The 24,938-nt window shown below is 40.4% G+C and overlaps 1 protein-coding gene across 2 annotated transcripts in view; it reads right to left on the bottom strand.

Annotated features, from left to right (window-relative positions):
- Positions 1 to 24,938, bottom strand: part of Upf1 (Upf1 RNA helicase) — a 168,429-nt gene that overhangs the window by 26,167 nt on the left and 117,324 nt on the right. For both annotated transcript variants that reach the window (XM_070083022.1, XM_053772040.2), the window contains exons 17-18: positions 19,010 to 19,341; positions 18,619 to 18,801 (exon numbers count right to left, since the gene is read on the bottom strand). In XM_070083022.1, coding sequence (XP_069939123.1) covers positions 18,619 to 18,801; positions 19,010 to 19,341 — 515 coding nt within the window. The remainder of the gene's footprint in view (positions 1 to 18,618; positions 18,802 to 19,009; positions 19,342 to 24,938) is intronic.

The raw sequence follows: 24,938 nt of genomic DNA, 5'->3' as shown, positions 1-24,938 counted from the left end.
CTGCACATAATTTTTCCAGCAGCACAGCCCAGTCGAACTGGCAGCCTCACCATGCCTTATCACACTATGGATGCCATATGCTGTAAATCTCTCAAACCAACCTTTGCTGGCCTTAAATTCACTCACATCATCACTAGTTGCAGGCATTTTTTTAATTAAATGCGTCATGCAACTTCTAGCCTGCCCCTACATATGATGGGCTTGAGAGAGCGCTATCTCCTGCTATCTGTTTTTCATTTATCCACACCAATAAGTCTCTCAACATCTTCCATCAATTGCGATCTTTGTTTGAAAACACAGTTGAACCTTTGGCAAGAACAGCTTCCTTGATTGTCTTTCTGGGTACAATAGTAGCGATGGTTGATTGGGGTTCTGTACAGCTTGACTAGTCGGCTATCGCCTCCATTTCATACTTATCAATTATCTCTTCTTATCTATAGTAATTCTGCCCTTTGAGGTGTAGGGTTGGCACTAGAAAGCTTTCTTGGGGCCCATGGTCCTTATTTTCCAGAAACAGCACCGAAAATACTCTGTAATATCTGAAATATTCGAGTGTATGCTTGGATGTTACGGAGGCTGGCTGGTAAACAATATTGGACCGGAGCGGCACATGAGCTGGCTGAGGCACATTGGGCGCGTCTCGGGCTGTCGGTATCGCGGAGTTTTAATGGGGTATGCGGGGCAAAAATTTTGCGATAAAATGTCGTTATGCGGAAAAATGTATACGTGCCATAATAGATTATCTTGAGGAGTCCTAATATATATATATATATATATATATATATATATATATATATATATACACACATATATATGCATGCAAAACAACCACTCTGAAAGAATAGAGAAATTCCAAGCGCTTTGTGACTACTCACATTATCAGGATAATGATAATGTGATAGTCGCAGCGCTAAATATCTCTATTCTTTAAATGGTGTTATTTGCATATTCTAATTGCCTGTTTGCTGAGTCTTGTGCATATATACCATACATGCGTATATATATATATATATATATATATATATATATATATATATATATATATATATATATATATATATATATATATATATATATATATATATATATATATATATATATATATATATATATATATATAACTCATATAACTCATATATATAATATATATGTATATATATATACAGTGGACCCCCGCATAGCATTGGCATGGCATGGCGTTTTCATATAACATCATGAAATTTGCCTACAGTAAACTCGCATGCCATTTTTGTCGAGTGCGCCTCAGCAATGCTCGTCCATTGTTACCAGCCAGCCTCTGACTGGCTATCAAGCACACACTCAGTGTTTAAAATGTTACGTATTTTTAGGTGCTGTTGAGCCATGAGCCCCAAGCTTCTGTGGCCTGAGAGCCGAGGCTACTGGGAATGAAGAAAGAATGATGAAACATGGTGAATATCAGCACGACCTAACTGTACCAGAAAACCCCAATCAACTATGCAGCTACTCAATGTGAACTTATTTAATCGAAAACTATTCTTGCGAAAAGGTGTGTTTTTCGAAAACAAATACTTAATTGATGGAAGATCGACGGACTCTTGTTGATGTGGATAAATGAAAAACGAAATAACGAGGCAAATCTAGCGATCATATGAAAACTGAAATGCATGACGATTTAAAATGCCTGCAACAATGATGATATTGATTAGGCCGGCAAGCCCAGTTTTGAAGTTTAGGAAGCGTAGTATTCATCCTCAGTAATGTGTAGAGCAATATTGAGCTTCGAACAAGCGACTGGCATGTGGGAAATTCAGAGAGTATAGAAACTGAAGGACGAGCCTGGTAGTGTTTGGTGTGTGATGACAGGCTTTTGTTCTGAAGTAAGCAGTTCACCATTACTCGGGAGAAAACATCGCTATGAACAGGCTTACTTTGTTGATGTGTGCCAATGCTTGCGGTGACCTGAGCAGCTTTGACAGGTAACAGCTCGCTCTGAAACTCAGAAGCGTTCAGGCACAAAAAGTGTCTCAGCTAATTTGTGTGCTGAGCATGGTCATCTGTAACTGTTACCATGCGTGTGAAGGTACTGGCTGAAAAATTGGGGCTTACAGTGTGCGTGTACTTGACCACGAGCGTGTCAAGCGCTTTATGAGGACATGACTTCATTAAATGATTTTGCCTCCCTAATACTACTCACTCCACTGCAGCCCATGTTCAACTTGGTATTCCAACTCGAAAAACTGTACAAGCTCTTGTTGTCCACTGTATATATATATATATATATATATATATACACACACACATACATACATACATATATACATACATCTAGGTTTTTCTCCTTTTTCTAAATAGCTCTTGTAAAGTAAAAGGACACAAGTGCAACTAATGTGACATTTTATTATGGCAACTTTTTCACTCTCCAGGAGCTTTATCAAGCCATTACAAACAATACATGGACACAGAGGGTATATATAGGCTCAGAGTGAGGTGCAATACTAGTGGTAGTAGTAGTAGTAGTGAGATCAGTTGTAGTAGTAGTAGTAGTAGTAGTAGTAGTAGTAGTAGTAGTAGTAGTAGTAGTAGTAGTAGTAGTAGTAGTAGTAGTAGTAGTAGTAGTAGTAGTAGTAGTAGTAGTAGTAGTAGTAGTAGTAGTAGTAGTAGTAGTAGTAGTAGTAGTAGTAGTAGTAGTAGTAGTAGCAGTAGTTGTAGTCGTAGTAGTAGTAGTAGTAGTAGTAGTAGTAGTAGTAGTAGTAGTAGTAGTAGTAGTAGTAGTAGTAGTAGTAGTAGTAGTAGTAGTAGTAGTAGTAGTAGTAGTATTAGTAGTAGTAGTAGTAGCAATATTAGTAGTAGTAGTAGTAGTAGTAATAATATTAGTAATAGTAGTAGTAGTAGTAATATTAGTAGTAGTAGTAGTAGTAGTAGTGACAAAAGTTGTAGTAGTAGTAGTAGTGACAAAAGTTGTAGTAGTAGTAGTAATACAATATGGTAGAGCAATTAATTTGTACATGAGTAAAAGGATATAAAAGCTATTACTTGGGTAACATAAAAATAGGTTGGACAAATATAGACTGGATAGAGGCAGCCTGATTTCCGTAATGTGCTTTGTGTAGTATAACAGGAGACGATGTGATGGCAGGGTTTACTGTTTTCAGGAGGATTCTTGCTAAGACTTCAGAGACGGTGAAGCTGCCGTTGTTTTAACTGTATTCGAAACAGCGATCAGTGCTGATTCGAGGCACTTGTGTCTGCGGAAATTAGTTTCTTTGATCACTAATTGGGCGTCCCTGAATTTCATGAGATGATTGGTGGAATTTCGTTGTACACAGGCGTTGTTCAAGTTATCGTTCCTACATGAGTAAATGTGTTCATTGAGGCGGGTGTCGAGGTTTCTTGCTGTTTCACCTACGTAAATCTTGTCACAGCCTCCACAGGGTATAGTGTAAACTCCTGCGTCGACTGGTTCGTGGTGCTTTGATTTTGTCCTGGTTAGATCCTTTATTAAGTGCTAAAAGCGATGGCGACTCTGGTGTTAGCTTGTGAAAGTACTTTAGAAACATTCAGTGCAACCTGGGTGTTGGGAAGAATTCTAACTTTGTTGGGAGTGGTGTTGGTGCGTGGAGAATTAATGATCTGAAGAGCTCTTTTCTTGCAGTCTTTGATGAAAAAGGAAGGAAAATGTAACTCAGTGAATGTTTGGTGAATGTATGAACATTCCTCGTCAAGAAACTCAGGACTACAAATTCGGTATGTTCTTAGGAAAAACCCGATGATGATGCCTCTTTTGGTCTTGGTATCTTGACTGGAATAGAAGTGTGTGAGATCATTTTTATTGGTAGGTTTCCGATAATCTTGAAATCTTAGGTTGTTGTCTACTTTGTGAATGAGGATGTCGAGGAAAGGTAGCTTGTCATTGGACTCTTCTTCTAGTGTAAACTGGATCACCGGTTCAACTGCGTTGAGCCTTGCCTGAAGATTCCGTACATCAAAAAGTTTGGGAGTTATTACGAGGACGTCGTCCACGTAACGTAACCAAGTGACGCTTGAAGGGATGATGTTGGCGAAGTGTTCGGACTCTAGGTGTTCCATGTATAAGTTGGCTAGGACGGCACTGATGGGGGACCCCATTCCCATGCCGTAGATTTGTTTGTAGAGCTTGTTATTGAAAGAAAAACAGTTGAAATTAACACAGAGTTCAATCAAGTCAACAAAATCTCCGGGAGGTAGAGGAAGATTAAGGTCCTGATTGACTTTACGTCGTAGAACCTCGATGGCTCTTGTGGTAGATACTTTTGTGAAGAGGGAAGTCACGTCCAAACTGCTTAGTTTCTTGTTACGGATGGAGAGGTTTCGGATGCGGTTGAGAAGGTCGCCTGAGTGTTTAAGATGAGCAGGGCTGTGGTCCCCAGAAGGCAGGAAAGATGTTTGGCAAGAACTCCAGCTAGTTTGTGTGGAGCACTGCCTATTCCTGACGTGATTGGTCTGAGAGCAATATTGTGTTAATGGGTCTTGGGTAAACCATACATGTGTGCTGGTTTAGGGTTGCTTGGTAACAAGTACAGAAGTTTCTTCCCTTCTCTAGTGCATTTGAGTATTTGTCTGGTTTTGTATAGAAAATCTTTGGCGAGCGTCTCCCACTGTTGAGTGCTGATGGGTTCGTAAGTAGATTGATCATTCAAAAGGTCCATCATTTTAGTGTTGTAGTCACTGGTGTTGAGTATGACGACTCCACCTCCTTTGTCGGCGGTGGTGACAATAATGCTGGGGTTGTTGGTGAGGTCCTTAAGGGCAGTGATGTATTGTCTAGGAAGATTAGAAGGTGGTGGTTCACATAAAGCTGCAGTGAGAAGGCCCTGTATATAACCCTTCTGGAAGTTGCTGTCACTGTGTCTATGGTTCCTGGTAACTAGATTGAGTTGATAGTTAGGTTTGCATATGTTGGTGGTAAATTTGAGTCCCAGACTCAGTGCTTGTTTCTCGTAGTCAGTTAAGGTGCATGACGATAAGCTGTTTATCAGGGATTCACGTCCCATTTCCTTCCATTGACTGTTAGTGCAGAGGTACTGAAGTTTGCGATTGAGTTTGATCTTCTGTTGTTAATCTTCTCATGTACGAATTAATTGCTCTACCATATTGTATTACTACTACAACAACAACTTTTGTCACTGCTACTACTACTACCACTAGTATTGCACCTCACTCTGAGCCTACATATACCTTCTGTGTCCATGTATTGTTTGTAATGGCTTGATAAAGCTCCTGGAGAGCGAAACGTTGCCACAATAAAATGTCACATTAGTTGCACTTGTGTCCTTTTACTTTACATATTGTCAGTAATTCTACCAACTTTATTAAATAGCTCTTGTTCTAATTTATTTCTTCTATTGTCCATGGGGAAGTGGAAAAGAATCTTTCCTCCGTAAGCCATGCATGTCGTATGAGGCGACTAAAATGCCGGGAGCGATGGGACAGTAACCCCTTCTCCTGTAGACATTTACTAAAAAAGAGAAGAAGATAAACTTTATAAAACTGGGATGCCTGAATGTGGGCGGATGTAGTACGGATGACAAGAAACAGATGATTGTTGATGTTATGAATGAAAAGAAGTTGGATGTCCTGGCCCTAAGCGAAACAAAGCTGAAGGGGGTAGGGGAGTTTCGGTGGGGGGAAATAAATGGGATTAAATCTGGAGTATCAGAGAGTTAGAGCCAAGGAAGGGGTAGCAGTAATGATGAAGGATCAGTTATGGAAGGAGAAAAGAGAATATGAATGTGTAAATTCAAGGATTATGTGGATTAAAGTAAAGGTTGGATGCAAAAAGTGGATCATAATAAGCGTGTATGCACCTAGAGAAGAGAGGAATGTAGAGGAGAGAGAGAGAGATTTTGGGAGATGTTAAGTGAATGTATAGGAACCTTTGAACCACGTGAGAGAGTAGTTGTGGTAGGGGACCTGAATGCTAAAGTAGGAGAAACTTTTAGAGAGGGTGTGGTAGGTAAGTTTGGGGTGCCAGGTGTAAATGATAATGGGAGCCCTTTGATTGAACTTTGTATAGAAAGGGGTTTAGTTATAGGTAATACATATTTAAAAAAAAAGGGGGATAAATAAGTATACAAGATATGATGTAGGGCGAAATGACAGTAGTTTGTTGGATTATGTATTGGTAGATAAAAGACTGTTGAGTAGACTTCAGGATGTACATGTTTATAGAGGGGCCACAGATATATCAGGTCACTTTTTAGCTACACTAAGAGTGAAAGGTAGATGGGATACAAGGAGAATAGAAGCATCAGGGAAGAGAGAGGTGAAGGTTTATAAACTAAAAGAGGGGGCAGTTAGGGTAAGATATAAACAGCTATTGGAGGATAGATGGGCTAATGAGAGCATAGGCAATGGGGTCGAAGAGGTATGGGGTAGGTTTAAAAATGTAGTGTTAGAGTGTTCAGCAGAAGTTTGTGGTTACAAGAAAGTGGGTGCGGGAGGGAAGAGGAGCGATTGGTGGAATGATGATGTAAAGAGAGTAGTAAGGGAGAAAAAGTTAGCATATGAGAAGTTTTTACAAAGTAGAAGTGATGCAAGGAGGGAAGAGTATATGGAGAAAAAGAGAGAGGTTAAGAGTGGTGAAGCAATGTAAAAAGAGAGCAAATGAATGAGTGGGTGAGATGTTATCAACAAATTTTGTTAAAAATAAGAAAGTTTTGGAGTGAGATTAACAAGTTAAGGAAGCCTAGAGAACAAATGGATTTGTCAGTTAAAAATAGGAGAGGAGAGTTATTAAATGGAGATTTAGAGGTATTGGGAAGAAGGAGGTAATATTTTGAGGAATTGTTAAATGTTGATAGGGAAGCTGTGATTTCGTGTATAGGGCAATTAGGAATAAAATCTTGTAGGAGTGAGGAAGAGCCAGTTGTAAGTGTGGGGGAAGTTCGTGAGGCAGTAGGTAAAATGAAAGGGGGTAAAGCATCCGGGATTGATGGGATAAAGATAGAAATGTTAAAAGCAGGTGGGGATATAGTTTTGGAGTGGTTGGTGCAATTATTTAATAAATGTATGGAAGAGGGTAAGATACCTAGGGATTGGCAGAGAGCATGCATAGTTCCTTTGTACAAAGGCAAAGGGGACAAAAGAGAGTGCAAAAATTATAGGGGGATAAGTCTGTTGAGTATACCTGGTAAAGTGTGTGGTAGAGTTATTATTGAAAGAATTAAGAGTAAGACAGAGAATAGGATAGCAGATGAACAAGGTGGCTTTAGGAAAGGAAGGGGATGTGTGGACCAGGTGTTTACAGTGAAACAAATAATTGAACAGTATTTAGATAAGGCTAAAGAGGTTTTTGTGGCATTTATGGATTTGGAAAAGGCATATGACAGGGTGGATAGGGGGGTAATGTGGCAGATGTTGCAGGTGTATGGTGTAGGAGGTAGGTTACTGAAAGCAGTGAAGAGTTTTTACGAGGATAGTGAGGCTCAAGTTAGAATATGTAAGAAAGAGGGAGATTATTTCCCAGTAAAAGTAGGCCTTAGACAAGGATGTGTGATGTCACCGTGGTTGTTTAATATATTTATAGATGGGGCTGTAAGAGAAGTAAATGCGAGGGTCTTGGCAAGAGGCGTGGAGTTAAAAGATAAAGAATCACACAAAGTGGGAGTTGTCACAGTTGCTCTTTGCTGATGACACTGTGCTCTTGGGAGATTCTGAAGAGAAGTTGCAGAGGTTGGTGGATGAATTTGGTAGGGTATGCAAAAGAAGAAAATTAAAAGTGAATACAGGAAAGAATAAGGTTATGAGGATAACAAAAAGATTAGGTGATGAAAGATTGGATATCAGATTGGAGGGAGAGAGTATGGAGGAGGTGAATGTATTCAGATATTTGGGAGTGGACGTGTCAACGGATGGATCTATGAAAGATGAGGTGAATCATAGAATTGATGAGGGGAAAAGGGTGAGCAGTGCACTTAGGAGTCTGTGGAGACAAAGAACTTTGTCCTTGGAGGCAAAGAGGGGAATGTATGAGAGTATAGTTTTACCAACGCTCTTATATGGGTGTGAAGCATGGGTGATGAATGTTGCAGCGAGGAGAAGGCTGGAGGCAGTGGAGATGTCATGTCTGAGGGCAATGTGGGGTGTGAATATAATGCAGAGAATTTGTAGTTTGGAAGTTAGGAGGAGGTGCGGGATTACCAAAACTGTTGTCCAGAGGGCCGAGGAAGGATTGTTGAGGTGGTTCGGATATGTAGAGAGAATGGAGCGAAACAGAATGACTTCAAGAGGGTATCAGTCTGTAGTCGAAGGAAGGCGGGGTAGTGGTCGGCCTAGGAAAGGTTGGAGGGAGGGGGTAAAGGAGGTTTTGTGTGCGAGGGGCTTGGACTTCCAGCAGGCATGCGTGAGCGTGTTTGATAGGAGTGAATGGAGACAAATGGATTTTAAGGGAGCGGTAGGGAAAAATTTGTAGCTCTGTTGTTTACCGTCCGATTTCCTCCAGTTTTGGTGCCCAAGACAAAGTGTTTTCACTCTTTCTTGAAAATATTTATCAAAAATATACCTCAAAGAACAACTGAGAAAAGACTGATTTACTAAAAATGCCCTTGTGCCCAAATTTATTCCTATATGGGACTACGTAATGTTGTTTGGACAGTTGGTGCCGAGAGAACAATGCTTATACGAATTTACCCCAGAACCTTTCCTCTAAATAACTTATCTTTATTTCACAAAAAAAAATAGTTTTAGTTCCTCGAATGTTGCAAAAAATCTGCCCTTTACTCCCACACAACTCCAAAAGTATTTGGAATATTTCCAAAAATGAAATGGGGCAAAATAGATAAATCATTATTCTACAATTTCTGTGAATATTATTCCATTTAATTAAGTAATAAAGGAAGAATTATGGAATTTAGGTGAATAAGTTACTTGCGAGATATCGGCCGGGAGCGCCAGCTGGCCCCCCATCTCAAAAAAAAAAAAAAAAAAAAAAAATTCACAAAAATCGCGTTTGTTTGGGTGTATTTCTTAGTAAACCGATGTTCTAGTGCAGTTATCCTCTTCAAAACACCGTTTTCTATCACAAGACCAAAGAATACGACATGGAGACAAGCAGTAACTCATTTACATCGAAATATTTCTGGTGGACTCTCGCTGTATTATGGCTTATTTTATTCAGTCTAGAGTATATAACATGTTTGTATGTTATTTATAGTGTTTATTATATCATATTAGATCAATTCTGATAGATAAATAAGCCGTAGAGTTGATATATAAGCTGACATAAGCGTAATAATGAAGTAATTTCTCCTGGCACTCTCTGGAGCGGGAACACCGCCGAGTGTTCCCAGATAGTTCCTGGTTGTCTCTAAGTCTACGGATAAGCTCTGCCTACTGTTTTATGATGCCAAATAGTCAGTTATTATATTAGAAAGAATAATGCAAGAAAGTGATAAAAAAACAAGGAAAAAATTCCAAAAAATACATGGGCTGTGAGCAGACTCGCTACACACATCGCCGTCACCATACCTGATATAAATGACTATAATTTCTTGTAGAAACGTCGTAGAACATTCATTCTGGTACCATTGTGTTGCCAAAGAGTTAAGCTATTTTTCGGCATATATAACTCAAGTTCCATAATTTTTTTATTTTTGGTTAAGCGCACACAGAAATTTGCCCTACCACTCCATTAACCCTTTGAGGGTCGACAGGCCCTCTCCGAAACTCGTTCTCAGGGTCGGCCAAATTTAAAAAAAAAAAAATTATTTTCTCTTATGAAAAGATAGAGAATCTTTTCCCGATCATAAAGACACCAAAAGTTTGAAATTTGATAGAAAACTTACGGAATTATGCTCTCGCAAAGTTAGCGGTCTCGGCGATGTTTACGCATCGGCGATTTTGCCCACTTTGAGCCCCATTTTCGGCCAATTTCACTGTACTAGTCGACAAAAAACATGAATATTTCGCTAGAACTCCATTTTTTCTATCGAATGGGTGCAAGAAACCACCCATTTATGAAATTCAACTATCCAGTACAGTGGTCAGAATTTAGCAATTTTGTCAATTTCACACAAATTTCAAAACATGCCAATTTCCGAATAGGGTCCAAAATAAACAAGAAAGACATTCCTGGCACTAAAATGACATTTCCTCTAGTCATTAGTCACGTCTCAAGGCCCCTCTTATATTCTTTTGCTTTCCACTTTGAATTTTTATTTTCACAAAAAATATAAGATTTACTGTTATGCAGACTACTGCATTAGTGTAAAAAATGGTATAAATATTATTGGTGCACTTGTGAAAGAATATTAGACTCACCAGTTGACGTGTATTGCACGCTTGGCACGATTTGTTTACTTTTGAAGTTTGGTAAAAATCGAACATTTCTGCTACTTTGAACTCAATTTCAAGGCACCTTTCATTGTAAAACCAGTCAAAATCATCTCAATTTCTGTAATATGTCTTCCATTCTATAAAATGAGACCAAGAAAACTAGAATACAACAATAAATACCATACGAAAATACACTGCAAAGTCGCTGATTTATTAAAAAAAAATGGTCAAAGTTTTTTTTTTCTCATTATGCACTGTGTGCTGCAGGATTTTTTTTAGACTGTGCACACTGACCACATAGACCCATTCTTTCATATGAAGGCCTACCAGCTTTCTCCCACTAGATTTGAGGCCGCTAGAATTTATGAGTACTAGTACGTCAAAAACCCCTACGCGTAAGACGTACTAGTACGACCAAAACCCTCAAAGGGTTAATACTTCTGCTGTTGGAGTGTGAGCAAAGTAGCATTTATGAAGGGATTCAGGGAAACCGGCAGGCCAGATTTGAGTCCTGGAGATGGGAAGTACAGTGCCTGCACTCTGAAGGAGGGGTGTTAATGTTGCAGTTTAAAAACTGTAGTGTAAAGCACCCTTCTGGCAAGACAGTGATGGAGTGAATGATGGTGAAAGTTTTTCTTTTTCGGGCCACCCTGCCTTGGTGGGAATCGGCCAGTGTGTTAATATTAATATAAAAAACAACAATTGGCATTGAAATCAAAAGATTTACTATAAAACATAATTATCATATCATGAAAACGAAGAAAATTAAAAAAAAAAAATTGGAAAAAAAAAAAAACGGGAAGTACAATGCCTGCACTTTAAAGGAGGGGTTTGGGATATTGGCAGTTTGGAGGGATATGTTGTGTATCTTTATATGTATATGCTTCTAAACTGTTGTATTCTGAGCACCTCTGCAAAAACAGTGATAATTTGTGAGTGTGGTGAAAGTGTTGAATGATGATGAAAGTATTTTCTTTTTGGGGATTTTCTTTCTTTTTTGGGTCACCCTGCCTCGGTGGGAGACGGCCGACTTGTTGAAAAAAAAAAATGAAGAATTTCTGTAAGTGGCAGTGCTCCATGTTGCCATCAGGTGATCGCCAAGTGCCAACTTCGCGGCTTCATATCGTGGTAAGTGCTGACCCTAAAATTTTTTTTTTTATCCTATGGCACTTAAAAAAATGTGCTCTTTATTTCTATAAAAATAAAAATTGTTTTTTCAAAATATTTGGGACGCTGGGCGAGAGAACATATATACATTTCAACCATTTAGGGGTTAAATCAGGGAGGATATATAGTGTTGGAGTGGTTGGTATTTTTGTTTAATAAATGTATGAAAGAGGGAAAGGTACCTTGGGAATGGCAGAGAGCATGTATAGTTCCTTTATATAAAAGGAAGAGGGACAAAAGAGATTGTAAAAATTATAGGGGAAGTTTACCGAGTAGGGGCAAGGGGCTAGTAACCCCTTCTCCTCTATAAATTACTAAATTAAAAAAGAGGAACTTTCGTTTTCCTTTTTGGGCCACCCTGCCACGGTGGGATATGGCTGGTTTATTCATAGTAGTAGTAGTTTACCGAGTATACCAGGAAAAGTGTACGGCAGGGTTATTATTGAAAGAATTAGAGGTAAGACAGAGAGGAGGATTGCAGATGAGCAAGTAGGCTTTAGAGTGGGTAGGGGATGTGTAGATCAAGTATTTACATTGAAGCATGTATGTGAACAGTATTTAGATAAAGGGAGGGAAGTTTTCATTGCATTTATGGATTTAGAAAAGACAAAATAAGAAAATAAGAAAAATAAGAAAAAATAAGAAAAAATAAGAAAATAAGAAAAAATTTTGGAGTGAGTTAAACAAGTTAAGAAAGCCTAGGGAAAATATGGATTTGTCAGTTAAAAACAGAGTAGGGGAGTTAGTAGATGGGGAGATGGAGGTATTGGGTAGATGGCGAGAATATTTTGAGGAACTTTTAAATGTTAAGGAAGAAACAGAGGCAGTAATTTCATGCACTGGTCAGGGAGGTATACCATCTTTTAGGAGTGAAGAAGAGCAGAATGTAAGTGTGGGGGAGGTACGTGAGGCATTACGTAAAATGAAAGGGGGTAAAGCAGCTGGAACTGATGGGATCATGACAGAAATGTTAAAAGCAGGGGGGGATATAGTGTTGGAGTGGTTGGTACTTTTGTTTAATAAATGTATGAAAGAGGGGAAGGTACCTAGGGATTGGCGGAGAGCATGTATAGTCCCTTTATATAAAGGGAAAGGGGACAAAAGAGACTGTAAAAATTATAGAGGAATAAGCTTATTGAGTATACCAGGAAAAGTGTATGGTAGGGTTATAATTGAAAGAATTAGAGGTAAGACAGAATGTAGGATTGCGGATGAGCAAGGAGGTTTCAGAGTGGGTAGGGGATGTGTAGATCAAGTGTTTACATTGAAGCATATATGTGAACAGTATTTAGATAAAGGTAGGGAAGTTTTTATTGCATTTATGGATTTAGAAAAGGCATATGATAGAGTGGATAGAGGAGCAATGTGGCAGATGTTGCAAGTATATGGAATAGGTGGTAAGTTATTAAATGCTGTAAAGAGTTTTTATGAGGATAGTGAGGCTCAGGTTAGGGTGTGTAGAAGAGAGGGAGACTACTTCCCGGTAAAAGTAGGTCTTAGACAGGGATGTGTAATGTCACCATGGTTGTTTAATATATTTATAGATGGGGTTGTAAAGGAAGTAAATACTAGGGTGTTCGGGAGAGGGGTGGGATTAAATTTTGGGGAATCAAATTCAAAATGGGAATTGACACAGTTACTTTTTGCTGATGATACTGTGCTTATGGGAGATTCTAAAGAAAAATTGCAAAGGTTAGTGGATGAGTTTGGGAATGTGTGTAAAGGTAGAAAGTTGAAAGTGAACATAGAAAAGAGTAAGGTGATGAGGGTGTCAAATGATTTAGATAAAGAAAAATTGGATATCAAATTGGGGAGGAGGAGTATGGAAGAAGTGAATGTTTTCAGATACTTGGGAGTTGACGTGTCGGCGGATGGATTTATGAAGGATGAGGTTAATCATAGAATTGATGAGGGAAAAAAGGTGAGTGGTGCTTTGAGGTATATGTGGAGTCAAAAAACGTTATCTATGGAGGCAAAGAAGGGAATGTATGAAAGTATAGTAGTACCAACACTCTTATATGGGTGTGAAGCTTGGGTGGTAAATGCAGTAGCGAGGAGACGGTTGGAGGCAGTGGAGATGTCCTGTTTAAGGGCAATGTGTGGTGTAAATATTATGCAGAAAATTCGGAGTGTGGAAATTAGGAGAAGGTGTGGAGTTAATAAAAGTATTAGTCAGAGGGCAGAAGAGGGGTTGTTGAGGTGGTTTGGTCATTTAGAGAGAATGGATCAAAGTAGAATGACATGGAAAGCATATAAATCTATAGGGGAAGGAAGGCGGGGTAGGGGTCGTCCTCGAAAGGGTTGGAGAGAGGGGGTAAAGGAGGTTTTGTGGGCAAGGGGCTTGGACTTCCAGCAAGCGTGCGTGAGCGTGTTAGATAGGAATGAATGGAGACGAATGGTACTTGGGACCTGACGATCTGTTGGAGTGTGAGCAGGGTAATATTTAGTGAAGGGATTCAGGGAAACCGGTTATTTTCATATAGTCGGACTTGAGTCCTGGAAATGGGAAGTACAATGCCTGCACTTTAAAGGAGGGGTTTGGGATATTGGCAGTTTGGAGGGATATGTTGTGTATCTTTATATGTGTATGCTTCTAGACTGTTGTATTCTGAGCACCTCTGCAAAAACAGTGATAATGTGCGAGTGTGGTGAAAGTGTTGAATGATGATGAAAGTATTTTCTTTTTGGGGATTTTCTTTCTTTTTTGGGTCACCCTGCCTCGGTGGGAGACGGCCGACTTGTTGAAAAAAAAAAAAAAAAAAAATATGATAGAGTGGATAGGTTAGCAATGTGGCAGATGTTGCAAGTATATGGGATAGGTAGTAAGTTACTAAATGCAGTAGAGTTTTTATGAGGATAGTGAGGCTCAGGTTAGGGTGTGTAGAAGAGAGGGAGATTACTTCCCATTAAAAGTAGGTCTTAGACAGGGATGTGTAATGTCACCATGGTTGTTTAATATATTTATAGATGGGGTTGGAGAGGGGTGGGATTAAATTATGGAGAATCAAATACAAAATGGGAGTTAACACAGTTACTTTTAACTGACGATACTGTGCTTATGGGTGATTCTAAAGAAAAGTTGAAATGTATAGTGGATGAGTTCAAGAGGGTGTGTAATGGTAGAAAGTTGAAAGTGAACATAGATAAGAGTAAGGTGATGAGGATATCAAACGATTTAGACGAAGAAAGATTGGGTATCACATTGGAGAGAGGGAGTATGGAAGAGGTGAATGTTTCAGACATTTGTGAGTTGACTTGTCAGCAGATCAGTTTATGAAAGATGAGTCAAGAAATCGTAATGACACAATTGCAAATAAACCATACCCCCGGCCGGGATTGAACCCGCGGTCATATAGTCTCAAAACTCCAGCCCGTCGCTGGTCTAGTGGCTAACGCGACGGGCTGGAGTTTTGAGACTCTATGACCGCGGGTTCAATCCCGGCCGGGGGTATGGTTTATGAAAGATGAGGTTAACCACAGAATTGATGAAGGAAAAAAAGGTGAGCGGTGAGTTGAGGTATCTGTGGAGACAAAAAAAACATATCTATGGAGGCGTCTGGAGGCAGTGGAGATTTCCTGTCTAAGGGCAATGTGTGGTATAAACATTATGCACAGAATTCGGAGTGTGGAAATTAGGTGGTGTGGAGTTACTAAAAGTATTAGACAAAGGGCTGAAGAGGGGTTGTTGAGGTGGTTTGGTCATTCAGAGAGAATGGATCAAAGTAGAATGACTTGGAGAGCGTATAAATCTATAGGGGAAGGAAGGTGGGGTAGAGGTCATCCTTGAAAAGGTTGGAGGGAGGGGTAAAGGAGGTTTTGTGGGTGAGGGGCTTGGACTTCCAGCAAGCATGTGTGTGTGTGTTAGATGGGAGTGAATGGAGACTAATGGTTTTTGGGACCTGACAAGATGTTGGAGCGTGAGCAGGTAATACTTAGTGAAAGAATACAGGGAAACCAGTTATTTTTATATAGTCAGACTTGAGTATGGAAATGTGAAGTACAATGCCTGCACTTTAAAGGAGAGGTTTGGGATATTGGCAATTTAGAGGGGTATGTTATATATCTTTATATATGCTTCTAAACAGTTGTATCTGGGCACCTCTGCAAAGACAGTGATTATGTGTAATTGAGGTGAAAGTGTTGAAAGATGATGAAAGTATTTGTTAGGGGGGATTTTCTTTCTTTTTGGGTTACCCTGCCTTCGTGGGAGACAGCCGACTTGTTTGAAAAAAAAAAAAATTATAAACATTACATACCTTTATTGAAGACTTGTTGGCATATGGAAGAAGGTGAGGAGGGGAGAGGGAGTTGGGGGTTACTGTTTGGAAGGGGATTCCCCCTCCATAATGACTTCAGGTAACAAGTCCCTCTCTGGAGTTACTTCCCTTCTTTGTCTTTTAATGGCACTAGGACCAGCTTGAGAATCACTGGACCCCTGTCACACAAAATATCTATCCAGAGAGCTCTGTTTCTGGTGCCTCTAAGATTTGCCTGTAGTGGGCCAAGGTTTTGTCACTGAACATGTTGCAAATATGGCTTGTTTCAGCTTGGTCAGGGTGATATTTCTTAGCAAAAGCTTGCACCCTACTCCACATTGCACAAATCCATTCCACAACAACAACTCCACATCTTCCATTGATGTGATCTCTTTTTCGTTAACATGTTTACCCCTTTTGCCACATGAGTTTCCTTGATTTGTTTTTTCTTTGCCAGGATGGAAGTGATTGTTGATTTGGATTTCCCATACATCCTGGCAAGTTTCAGCACCCACACACCACTCTCACATTTTTCAATAACTTCTTTATTAAATTCCATCATGTTTCTCACTTTCTTTACCAAAGGGCTGGCACTATGAACTTTCTTTGGGCCCATGGTGGCTTATTTCACAGTCGCACTTAACCCGTAAATGGTCCAAACGTATATATACATTTTTACCGCTACTGACCCAAATGTATATTTACGTTTTATTTTTCATTCCTTCAAAATTGGAGCGATAGGCCTGAGTCGCCTAGACATGAGAGAATGGATGTGCGCACTCAGTGTGCGCAGTATCAAAAAAAATCTGGGACGCCTGGGTACCGCATGGTAAGACCAGTTACATTCAGCTCCATCTTGGGTCAACATCATGGCACATCCTCGTGATTCACTCACGCCTCGTCATATTAACACTATTATTTGAGGAAAGTGATATGGAAGGTCAGTTTAGTGGATATGACACAGATGTGGCTACTAATAATCAAGGAAATAGTGAAAATATAGATGATAACCCAGATGACCCTCAGCCCATCACCTCTGGGGTGGCCAGTGTGGCCACACCAGACCCTGGGCCAAGCACTTCTGGGTTGACCAGTGGCCACACCAGACCCTGGGCCAAGCACTTCTGGGGTGGTGAGTGTTACCCATAGGCAACTACGCAAGAGGAAACTATCATTTTTCCGGTGTTTTAGTAGTGATAGTGAAAGTGATATAAGTGATGATGAGATTGATTTTATGCCATTAGAGGATTCGTCTAGTGACAGTGACCATTATTCACCAGTGAAGCGTACTTTTAGGCGTCATTACCAACGTTCAGGCAGTGTGCCACGTGCAATCAGAGGCAAGGGTCGTGGCAGGTCACGATCCAAAACCCCTGCCACTGATAGTGAAAGTGATAATGAAGGTGAATATGCAGGGATGGAGGAAATAGTGGTGGGTGGCATGGTGCCTGGACCACATGGCGCGGTGGGTGGACAGACAAAGGACCGCTCGGCACCCCCTCAACCATGTGCTGCCACCCCTCCTGTCCCCCCCCTCATGCTCCCCCTCGCCCCATGCCAGAGGTCCACCGTGCACCATGTGACTGAGAGTGCAACTGGACACAAAGTATATTCGTGCCAGAGCCTTTTGATTTTGATGCGAGCGGAAGTGGCATCCTGCCAGAATGTCCCACAACGAATGAGCCTACAGAGTTAGACTTTTTCCAGTTATGCTTTGACGAGCCTATAATGAACTTGATAGTGACCCAGACGAACAATTATTACCGTTACATCATGGACAATACACCAGATGTTGGGGAATCATCACGGCTGCGCAGATGGAAAGATACAACAGCGGATGAAATGTATTTATTCCTTAGCATTGTCATGCTGTGCCACATACCTATAAGAACAATATACGTAACTACTGGGCCATAGACCACTTCATCAGTACTCCTGTCTTCCATGACCTCCTTCCCTGCAACAGATTCATTCTGTTGTTACGAATGTTGCACTTCTCAGACAGGAATAGGCCCAACAGGAATGACCTTCTATACAAAATCCGGGAAGTGGTTATCTATATGAAGCAGAAATTCAGTGCCTACTTTTATCCCTTCAAGAATATTGTTGTTGACGAGTCCTTGATTTTGTTCAAGGGACCCTTGTCATTCAAACAATATATACCAAGCAAACGTCATCCCTTTGGTATAAAACTGTTTGTTATGTGTGACTGTGAGAGTGGTCTTGTATTAGATGTGATTGTATACACCGGGAAAAACACACTTGACGATACCAGACGCATGTAGGGCATTTCTGGTGAAGTTGTTCGAAAAATGATGGAACCATACCTTGGCAAGGGCCATACATTGTACACAGACAACTGAAGCAGGGTTATTGAGGTGGTTTGGTCATTTAGAGGATGGAGCAAAATAGAATGACTTGGAGGGAGTATAAACCCATAGTGAAGGGAGGAGGGGTAGGGGTGGTCCTAGGAAAGGATGGAGGGATGGGGTAAAAGAAGTTTTGTGTGCAAGGGGCCTGGACATGCACCAGGCATGTCTGAGCATGCTAGATAGGAGTGAATGGAGACAAATAGTTTTTGGGACTTGATGAGCTGTTGGAGTGTGAGCAGGGTAATATTTTGTGAAGTGATTCAGGGAAACCAGTTAGCCCAACTTGAGTCCTGGAGGTGGGAAGTACAATGCCTGCACTTGAAAGGAGGGGTTTGGGATATTAGCAGCTGGAGTGACATCTAAACTGTCATATCTGGGCACCATCGCAAAGACAGTGATTATGTGTGAATGATGGTGAGTGTTGAATAATGATGAAAGTGCATTTCTTTTTTGGGTCACCCTGCTTCTGTGGGAGACGGCCGGTATGTTGAAAAAAAAAAAAATTCATGGATTTAAAAACTTGGAAGTACCTGTGAGAAATGGTGCGTTTGTGATGCTGGTGTAAAGAACGCACGGTCACCCTGGTAAGTAGAGTCTTGGGAGAGGAGACCATCTGTCTGGCTTTGGAACTGGTCTACCATATAGGAATCTTGAGACAATTCTGCCTGTGACAATCCTTGAGAGAAACCACTCAGGCCAGGTCCAGACATACCCTGTTCAAAATAACTTTATTAATATCAAATTTTAACCATACGTGATGACAATCAAGTCTCACTAACACATTACCCAATTTCCTTAATGTGAGGGAGGCATTATACAGTGGACTATTTGTATCACTGGCTAGTTAGGTTTCCATTTCTCTATGCCAATCATATCTAATATGTAATGAAAATACTACTGTATATGGAAAGTTCAATATACCTGTGACAAGTGCCCCTGTGTGAGGCCAGGCTGAGAATAGCTCTGCATTGAAGGGTCTTGACTGAAAGGCTGTGAGAGCTGAAGAGCACTTGCCCCACCCATGTTCTTGCCAAGTTTTCTTGATCCAGCTCTGCCTCCACGTGCACCACCTCGACCACCTCGTGCTTGTGCAAGTGCCTGTTGGTGTTGTTGGTAAAATCGTGGTGGGATGTGTGCCATATTCATGAACATCCCCACTGGTACTGGTAAGTTGTTGAGGCCAGGCTGGTTATGTTCAGCCTTGATATAATCTAGGGAATCATGTGCACGCCCATACATGTCAAACTGAGGACCTGATAAAATACAAGAAAGAAATGTTCAGTTATTAGGCTTACCCCAAGGGTACTTTTAATGGTTCTCTTAATTATTATTTCTTCCTCATATAACTTCAGAATGCTTCAGCCAATAGGCTTCAAATTTTCCATGTTTATTTACTGTAATGGGAGAACAGTTCACGCAACTATTAGGATATGCAGGTGCCCTTTGGTCAATATTATACAGCCCATTCCTGAAATTTCAATTCCATGTAATAACTTATGAAAAGCCTTTACAGATAAAGGTCGAGCTGAGAAGAGGGTTAGAATTATTATTGGAATAAGCGTCATTTTGCTAATTCAATTTTTAAACTTTTAAAATGGCATATTCCCCCCCTCCATGGCATATATATATTAACTATGAATCCTTTGAAAAACTCAAATAGTTAATGGCTGATGCATCTTATGGAAATGATCAGTGCAGATTTGCTAATACACTAAAATAGTTAAGCAGCTTGGAATCATTGGAGTCCAAACAATAACTGGAGAATGTCTCTTTTGGTTGATTTTAAGTTTTACGGCTGAGTGTTTTCTTGAATGGAGGCTCTTGTTATTGGGCTGCATTAAACCCAATTTACCAATTTCATTCAACATATTATAATACCGACTTCCATTCAGTAACCAAAGAATACCTCTTGTAATCAACTTCAACCTTTAACTGTTAATGCTCCTTAACCCTTCAGGGTCCAGATCCCCCAATCTGAAACTTGTCAACAGATTCCAAGAATTAAAAAAAAAAAAAAAAAAATTTTTTAATTTTCTTATGAAATGTAGTGGAACCTCGACTTATGAGTTCAATCCATTCCATGACCTAGCTCATAACTCAATTTGCTCGTATATCAAATCAATTTTCCTCATTTAACCCTTTCAGGGTTGGTGACGTACTAGTATGGCTTGCTCGCCAGGGTTGGTGCCGTACTAGTACGTGTATATTCTAGCGGCTTCAAATTAAGCGGGAAACAGCTGGTAGGCCTAGTTGTGAGAGAATGGGTCTGTGTGGTCAGTGTGCGTGGTAGGAAAAAATTCAGGAACCCAGTGGTGCATTGTGGGAATGCCATTTTAGTACACCATGCCTTGTGGTAAGAAATTCCTCACTCCTCAGCAAACTGGGACACTTTTGTTCCCCAGTGACAGTTCTAATACAGATGGAAGTGTCAGTGAAGATGACTTTCAAGGTTTTGATGACGTTGTGACTGAAACTAATGACCATAATACCGGTAATAGTGAGGAAAACCCAGACGACCCTCAACCTTCTACCTCTCGTGCTGGGCCGTCTTGTTTATGTTCAGTTGTACCAGAACAAAAGAGGAAACTCTTATTTTCCCATATCCAGGACTCAGATGTGAGCAATGGTGATGATAGTGATAGTGAACATGAACTCCAAGCTCTTGAAAACAGTTCCAGTAGTGAGAGTGAAGTAGAATATTCTCCAGTGAAGTGTCAGTATATACGACGGTATATGCACTCTGGTAGTGTGCTATATGCTATTCCAAAGGCAAGGAGTACATCTCGGAGTACATCCCGTGGCTGTACAACAGGAACAGATAGTGAAAATGAAGATGATAGTGTTGCAATTGGGATGGAAAATGTGCATGCATCTGTTGGTGGTAGTGGTGGTGCCAGCCAAGATGCACCAGCAGTGGACCATACTGCCACCCATGCCGCTGACTCAGCAGAACTACAATGAAGGCCACCATCCCCCACCCACCCACCACACCAACATCCACAACCACAACCACCTATCAGTATCCAGTACCCACCAGCAGACTGCACCTGGTATTGGCAGGATGCTGCCAATTTTGTTCCCAATGCCCATCACTTTGATGAAAGTCCAAGTGGAATATGGCCATCTTGTACACTTGAGAACAATGCCACTGAGCTGGAATGTTTCAAGTTATTCTTTGACGAACCCCTGATGGAAATTATTGTCAGAGAAAGCAACAGATACTTCAAGTACACCATGACAAACACAATACTTTCACCAAACTTACACCTACACCAGTGGAAGGAGACAGCTGTGGCTCAGATGTATCTTTTGTTTGCCACAATAATGCTTATGCCACAAGTGTATAAGCACAGTGTCAAATCATACTGGTCAACAGACTACCTGATTGCATCCCCAGGTTTCACTGATGTAATAGGAGTGAATCTATCTGTGCTACTATTACATATGCTTCACTTCTCAGACAAAACCAGGCCTGACAGAAACGACAGGTTATATAAGATTAGGAATGTGTTTGTGTATCTGAACAGAAATTCAATATGTATTTTTATCCCTTCAGGAAGCTTGTTATTGATGAGTCTTTGATTCTGTTCAAAGGAAGACTCTCATTCAAGAAGTACATACCAAGCAAGAGGAAACACTTTGGTATAAAGTTGTTTGTTCTTTGTGATTGCTACAGTGGTCTTGTATTGGATATAATTATGTACACTGGAAGTAATACATTGCGAGATACCAGGAAGTTACTGGGTATCACTGGTGATGTGGTTAGAACAATGATGGAACCATATCTTGGTAAGGGGCATATATTACATACTGATAACTGGTACACAATAAAGGTAATAGGTTGGTAGTCAGCAACCGCCCAGGGAGGTACTACCGTCCTGCCAAGTGAGTGTAAAACGAAAGCCTGTAATTGTTTTATATGATGATAGGATTGCTGGTGTCCATTTTTCTGTCTCATAAACATGCAAGATTTCAGGTATGTCTTGCTACTTCTACTTACACTTAGGTCACACTACACACACTTTTTTTTTTTTTTCAACAAGTCAGCCGTCTCCCACCGAGGCAGGGTGACCCAAAAAAGAAAGAAAATCCCCCCAAAAAAAATACTTTCATCATCATTCAACACTTTCACCACACTCACACATTATCACTTTTTGCAGAGGTGCTCAGAATACAACAATTTAGAAGCATATACGTATAAAGATACACAACATATCCCTCCAAACTGCCAATATTCCAAACCCCTCCTTTAAAGTGCAGGCACTGTACTTCCCATTTCCAGGACTCAAGTCCGACTATATGAAAATAACCGGTTTCTCTGAATCCCTTCACTAAATATTACCCTGCTCACACTCCAACAGATCGTCAGGTCCCAAGTACCATTCGTCTCCATTCACTCCTAGCTAACCCGCTTACGCACGCTTGCTGGAAGTCCAAGCCCCTCGCCCACAAAACCTCCTTTACCCCCTCTCTCCAACCCTTTCGAGGACGACCCCTACCTCGCCTTCCTTCCCCTATAGATTTATATGCTTTCCATGTCATTCTACTTAATCCATTCTCTCTAAATGACCAAACCACCTCAACAACCCCTCTTCTGCCCTCTGACTAATACTTTTATTAACTCCACACCTTTTCCTAATTTCCACACTCCGAATTTTCTGCATAATATTTGCACCACACATTGCCCTTAGACAGGACATCTCCACTGCCTCCAACCGTCTCCTCGCTGCTGCATTTACCACCCAAGCTTCACATCCATATAAGAGTGTTGGTACTACTATACTTTCATACATTCCCTTCCCCTGTATATATTACTAAATGCAAAAGGAGAAACTTTCGTTTTTCCTTTTGGGCCACCCCGCCTCGGTGGGATACGGCCGGTGTGTTGAAAGAAAAAAAGAACTGGTACACAAGCCCCATACTCAGTGATTTCTTGCAAGTGAACATGACAGATGTTTGTGGCACAGTGCATGCAAATCGTAAACATATGCCCAGGTTCAACGCTGGCACTCGTAGAGGTGAAGTGCAGGTGTTTGCTGTCAATGACATCATGGCATTTTGGTGGCATGACAAACGAGATGTCACACTGTTGTCATCGGTTCACCCTAACAAAATGGCAGACACTGGCAGGCAGCATAGAGAGAACAATGTACCCATTATAAAACCTGCAGCTGTGATTGACTACACCCTCAATATGCATTCAGTGGACAAATGTGACATGCAGATTGGGTTTGCTGATTGTGTTCGCAAGAGTTATAAGTGGTACATAAAACTCTTTTTCCATATTCTGGACATTTCCATGCTCAATGCTTATATGTATAAGACGAGGACCAAAAACAAACCACCATATGGCGAATTTTGTTTGTCTGTCATCAGAAAAATAATAATCAAGTACCAAGGAACAACACCTGCAATAGAAAACCGCCCACGAAATTATCAACAACTAACTTCGCGTCTGAAACATGGTGATCACTTCCTAACAAAACTGCCTGCTACTGCTTTCAAGAAAAAGGCTCAGAAGAGGTATTACGTCTGTGCACATAAAAAAAAAAAAAAACCCTAAAACAACGTAAAGATACTCGTTTTGTGTGTGAGGAGTGTAAAACACCACTGTGCATGACACCATGTTTCAAAGACTTCCACAGGCTGCAGAACTTCTAGAAACATGTCCTGTGACAGTATGTGTGTGTATAAAATATAGAAAAATAGTAATAAACAACATTTTATATTGTTTGTTTGTGTAAACACATTTTGTAAACAATATAGTGACAACAGTGTTTGTGCAGTTATTGTGTAGTATAGAAAGTGCTCATATTGGTCTCACAGGCCATAAAAGTTACTTGAAAAAAAAAAATTAAAAAATAATAGAAAAAAGTGAACCGCATATGGCAATTTTGCCGTATATGATTCACTTTGTCAACTTCACGCCTCCACATCTCAGTAAGTATTGATGGCAATTTTTTTTTTTTTTTTTTCAAATATTTTCCGACCCTGAGAACAGGTTTGGGAGAGGGCCTGCCGACCCTGAAAGGGCTAAATTAATTGAAATGCCATTAATCTGTTCCAGCGTAGTAGAAGTATTACGCTCGTACTGCCTCGCAAACTCCACAACAACCAGCACACCTCATTCACGTTTATCAATGATTTCATGCTTAAATTCAATAGACATCATCCTCTTTTTTCTTTTCAGCACTGTCCTTACCACTTACTTTCTTAGGACACCCATGGTTAGAAAAAAAAAATTGACAAAATAACTGCACAAAATGTAAGCAAAACACGAGAGAAATGCTTCCACAGCGAGGTAAACAGTGCACTGCACCAACTTGTGGCAACGTTCTGAAGTTCCTCATTATTACTATTATTTCTTTCTTTCTTTCAACACACCGGCCAAATCCCACCGAGGCGGGGTGGCCCAAAAAGAAAAAACGAAAGTTTCTCCTTTTACATTTAGTAATATAGTATACAGGAGAAGTGGTCACTAGCCCCTTGCTCCTTGCATTTTAGTCGCCTCTTACAACACGCATGGCTTACGGAGAAAGAATTCTGTTCCACTTCCCCATGGAGGTAAGAGGAAATAAACAAGAACAAGAACTAGAAAGAAAATAGAAGAAAACCCAGAGGGGCGTGTATATATATGCTTGTACATGTATGTGTAGTGTGACCTAAGTGTAAGTAGAAGTAGCAAGACATACCTGAAATCTTGCATGTGTATGAAACAGACAAAAGACACCAGCAATCCTACCACAAAAGACATCAGCAATCCTACCATCATGTAAAACAATTACAGGCTCTCGTTTTACACTCACTTGGCAGGACGGTAGTACCTCCTTGGGTGGTTGCTGTCTACCAA

The sequence above is a fragment of the Cherax quadricarinatus genome, chromosome 8 (genome assembly GCF_038502225.1).
Source record: "Cherax quadricarinatus isolate ZL_2023a chromosome 8, ASM3850222v1, whole genome shotgun sequence".
In the NCBI taxonomy this organism is placed as follows: Eukaryota; Metazoa; Arthropoda; class Malacostraca; order Decapoda; family Parastacidae; genus Cherax; species Cherax quadricarinatus.
The sequence above is the reverse complement of the archived record's forward strand: the minus strand, read 5'-3'. Positions and strand labels throughout refer to the sequence as shown.